This window comes from Pteropus alecto, unplaced genomic scaffold, assembly GCF_000325575.1.
Source record: "Pteropus alecto unplaced genomic scaffold, ASM32557v1 scaffold106, whole genome shotgun sequence".
In the NCBI taxonomy this organism is placed as follows: domain Eukaryota; kingdom Metazoa; phylum Chordata; class Mammalia; order Chiroptera; family Pteropodidae; genus Pteropus; species Pteropus alecto.
In genome coordinates, this window is record NW_006442103.1 from 700,017 (window position 1) to 704,295 (window position 4,279).

The following is a 4,279-nucleotide window of genomic DNA, read 5'->3' on the forward strand; positions in this document are numbered from 1 at the left end:
CTTTTCTAGAAATGAAATAAGCTGACTCTGAGGCTTTTAAATTCTGAATTCTGGTTCATTTTAACTGAGTTATTTTGGAAGTCCAGAGGTCTTAATTGTCTCCTTTGTCTAAGAGATGATAAGCTTAAATCAAACTATTCACTTTCTGATAGTCCTGTGGCTCCCTTGGCTGTCTAGCTAGGAACTCCCTTAGCAAGCCAACTACCCCTCTGATAAATAGGAAATCTACAAATAATTCGCAATGACTTTGAGTGAGTACAACTAGGAGTTATCAGACAACCGAGATACTCTAAAAGTGACCTATGGAAAAAGTAAATTCAAAATATGCCTACTTTCTGGCTTTCTTTCAGATTATTTTAAGATTATATTGCATCTTTTGTTATATTTTTAGTTGCTTAGCTCTTTTACTCTATAGTTAATATTGTTATTGCTCTATTAAGAAATACTACTTTTAGCCTTCTGATTTCATTCATATTTTGGCAAATTGACATTCTGTCAAATGGCACAAGAACTGTATCAACCATACTGAATAATATCCTTTCCTTCATGCTGAGCACTTTAAATGTCTTTTCTCATATAATTCTCAAGACAACTTAAGAAGTAGGTGCTTTTATTATCTCCATTATTCAGATAGGGAAACTTTGCCCCAGAGAGGTTAAACGCCTGTCCCAGAGTTACACATCAACACCACAGAGTAGCTCTGATTATGGGTTGGGTTCAAGAGGTTATGGTATTTCGATTTATTCCTAATATGCTGCTTATATCCCAATATACTGCTTAAAAAGATGACTACTACTGCCATCTGCTGGTGGCTAGCAGAATTGATGTGCTTCTGCTCAGGTTGCACTACAAGCAGTAATGATTTTGATACACATTCATGCCATCTATCATGCTAGTGTCTAGAACAGTGCCTGACACATAATAGGCTTTCAAAGTCTGTGAAATGAATGAATGGGAGATCCCAGGAGAATTTTTGTTGGTGAAAGTTCTCAAGTTGTTTTTTTAACTCCACAAATAACTAAATCCAGAAAGATATGGAAGCTACCTCACACAAGGCAATGATAACATTTTAGAATATTTACTCCATCAACTGTACCAGTTTTGGATTTATATACACACTTTGCATTTCACTGCTTTAACCTAGTTTATAAGCTGAGTCTCACTCTTATGTTTAAGTCTATCATTTATACTGCATAGATTTCAGAAAGAATCTTAGTTTTAGAACTAAAAAAAAAAACTGAGAAATACTGGCTAATGTTTCCCAATCCTATTTCAACAGATGGTGTTAAAAAAGGTTTTATAAAAAAAGATGTTTCACAAACAATGCAGTAAATGAAGTTCTGTAAGTTTCTTCATTGTAGAACTGGAGTGATTATATTAATATTAAACAAAACAGTTCTCAAGACAGGGAGTATTACTAGAGACAAGAGGAAGTATTCATAATAACAAAAAGGTCAATGCTTCAGTGAAATATAACAATAATACATGTATATGTGCCAAATAACAGAACATCAAAATACATGAAGCAAAAATCTGACAAAACTGAGGTCAGGAATAGACAAATCCACAATCATTGTTGGGGATTAAACATATCTCCCCTAATAATTAACAGAACAATAAGCAAAACAGCAGTAGCAATGAGTGAAACGAAAATATATGAATGTGTTAGGGTTCCCTAGACAAACAGAAACAAAAGGATATATATGTCCTATATATCTATATGTCAATATCTATATGAATGTGTGGGTGTATACATACATATTATAGGAATTGACTCATGTAATTATGGAGACCAAGAAGTCCCACAGTCTGCTGTCTGCAAGCTGGAGGACCAGGAAGGCCAGTGGTATGATTTAGTCTGCGTCCCAAGGCCCAAGAATTAGCGGTGGGATGAGGATCAGTGGCGTAAATCCAGGTCCAGCTCTGAGGGTCCTAGCACTAAGAGTGCCGATGTCTGAGGGCAGGACAAGATGGATGTCTCAGCTCAAACAAAGAGAGCAAATTCACCCTTCCTTCACCTTTTTGTACTATCCAGCCTCAGCAAATTAGATGAGGACCATGTGCTTTGCTGAGGATGATCTTTAAGCAGTCTCCTGATTTAGATACTAATCTCTTTCAGAAAAACCCTCACAGACACAGCCATTTGGAAATCCCTTAGCCCAGTCAAGTTATCACATAAAATTAACCATCACAGTGGGTTGACTTTTCCTCTCTCCATATTTCCCCTAATCTCTCTTTAACCAATAGGTTCTAGAAGGCATGGTTCCTGAAGAAGGTGAGAACCACTTGGCTTCGTCCATGCTTCCCAAAACTATAATTACTTCTGAGATTCTGTGTCACTTAGAATATTTTCAGTGACAGGTAATGAAAGCTTAATTCAAACTGTATTACACAACAAAAGGAACTTATTCCTTCAGGTGTGGATCAATCAGGGTTACATTTCTCTTGAATTTTTTCAGTTTTCTCTTCTTCGTGTGTTGGATTCATTCTGAGGCTAGTATCCTATATGGTGGCACAGTATCAATAACAGTTCTAATTTTACATTCCAAGCTAAGCAGAAAGAAAGAAATGTGTTCCAGAAGTGCCCGCAAAAGTCCTGAAATTCACTGTTGGCTCAGACCATAGGTTCATCTCTGATCTAATCACTGCAGTCACTGTAGTAGAATGTCCTCTTTGGCCCAATACATGTCATTTGTTTCATCCCTGAAGTAGGATAGTTGGGAATAGATGGAAGCAAAGTGGAGACTGTTGGAAAAGGTTAAGCGGGGCATGGAAATGTGGCAGCCAACCAACAGATGACCATTGTAGTGCTTGACATAGACACACACACACACACACACACACACACACACACACACACACACACCAGCAGCAACTGAAAGCTTAATCACACAAATGAACATAAATGATTTACAGAGTATGTTAGAGCAATAGATTCATATAGAAGACAAGAATTTTGTTAAACTACAAAACTATCGTTTAGTAAACCAAAAAGGATAAATAATATATAACATTGTGATGGTTTTTCTTTTATCTTTCTTGAGAAGGTTTTGAATGAAAAAGAGCACTGACTCTTTTGCACTTTAAGGCTTAAGCATTTGAGATTTTTTTCTTGTTTTCTTGACTACACTCATATCAGATTTTAAACCAAGACTTTAAAATTGTTGTTAATATTCTAAGAATGTTCCACAGTTATGACTATATAAGAATTACTGCACTTGGCATTCTGCTCCTTAGTTTCCATCTTTGTTTGATTAATGTTCATGTTGTAATGTTGCCACGATTACAACAATGGAGGGTTGGCAGACACCCTCTGTGAGTGTAAAAGGAAAATTAAAGTATGAAGAAAATGTGTGGTAAAGGGGAAAGAGCTTGGTGAGCAGTGGATGATAAGTTCTCCAAGTAAAAGCTAACTGAATATAAAAGTTGGAATTACTGAGCTGGAAAGGATCTCAAAAGGTCATCTGGTCCAGTCTGACTTCTAAGCAACGCATTAAAATTATTCAAGACTAAGAGTTAATTGTATTCTGTGTAGCAATCTTTTTTTTTTTTTTTTGTCCTTAAAAAAGTGATCAAACAGTAAGGAAAAGCCCAATTAATTCTTAATTCAAAGTTTATCATATTTTGCTGTTCTGAAATATTTTTGAAAAGATTTTTAAATTCCAACTTCCTACCAAATAGGAAGCAGTTGTTCCAAAATACATATTTTACTGTTTGCTCTGCCAGTGAATATGAGGCAATAATTTCTTTATTACCACAAAAGCCAAGGGGAGCCCATGGAATTAGGATCAAACTAGTAATCGGGCTTTTCTGAGACTGTGGGGGACAATTTGTTCTTTAGTTTCCCGGGGATTATTAAGCACACAAACTAACCAAAGTGCTTAAAAAATACCTTAATTATATTTATAAAGTGTCACATACTTCACGAAAGTGTATTACTCTTTTCTGCATACGCTATTGATTTATATATAATTAAAATTATGATAGTAATATAAATTTTGTACAACACTATTTGAACCAGCAACTAAATTTCCACTTCTAAAAGTTTACCCTGAAAAAATAATCATAGGTGGAAGCAAAGACTTATATACAAATGTTTATTGGAATATCTTTTTTTTGAGGAGTTAAGCGTCAATTTTATTGGGCTCAGACCAGGAGTCCATGGGTCTTGAGGACCTCTGTGTACCTGTCAATTTTCTTCTCCACATTCTTTTCAGCCTGTTTCTGTAGCCTCATGAGCTGCTTTCTCTTGCGGTAATGGATCTTGGCCTTCTTCCTC

At 35.8% G+C, this 4,279-nt stretch overlaps 1 protein-coding gene across 1 annotated transcript in view; it reads right to left on the reverse strand.

The window, feature by feature from the left end:
- Window positions 1-4,146: 4,146 nt before the first annotated feature.
- Window positions 4,147-4,279, reverse strand: part of LOC102897472 (60S ribosomal protein L13a-like) — an 8,357-nt gene continuing 8,224 nt past the window's right edge. The window contains 1 exon segment of the mRNA XM_015595386.1: window positions 4,147-4,276. Coding sequence (XP_015450872.1) covers window positions 4,147-4,276 — 130 coding nt within the window.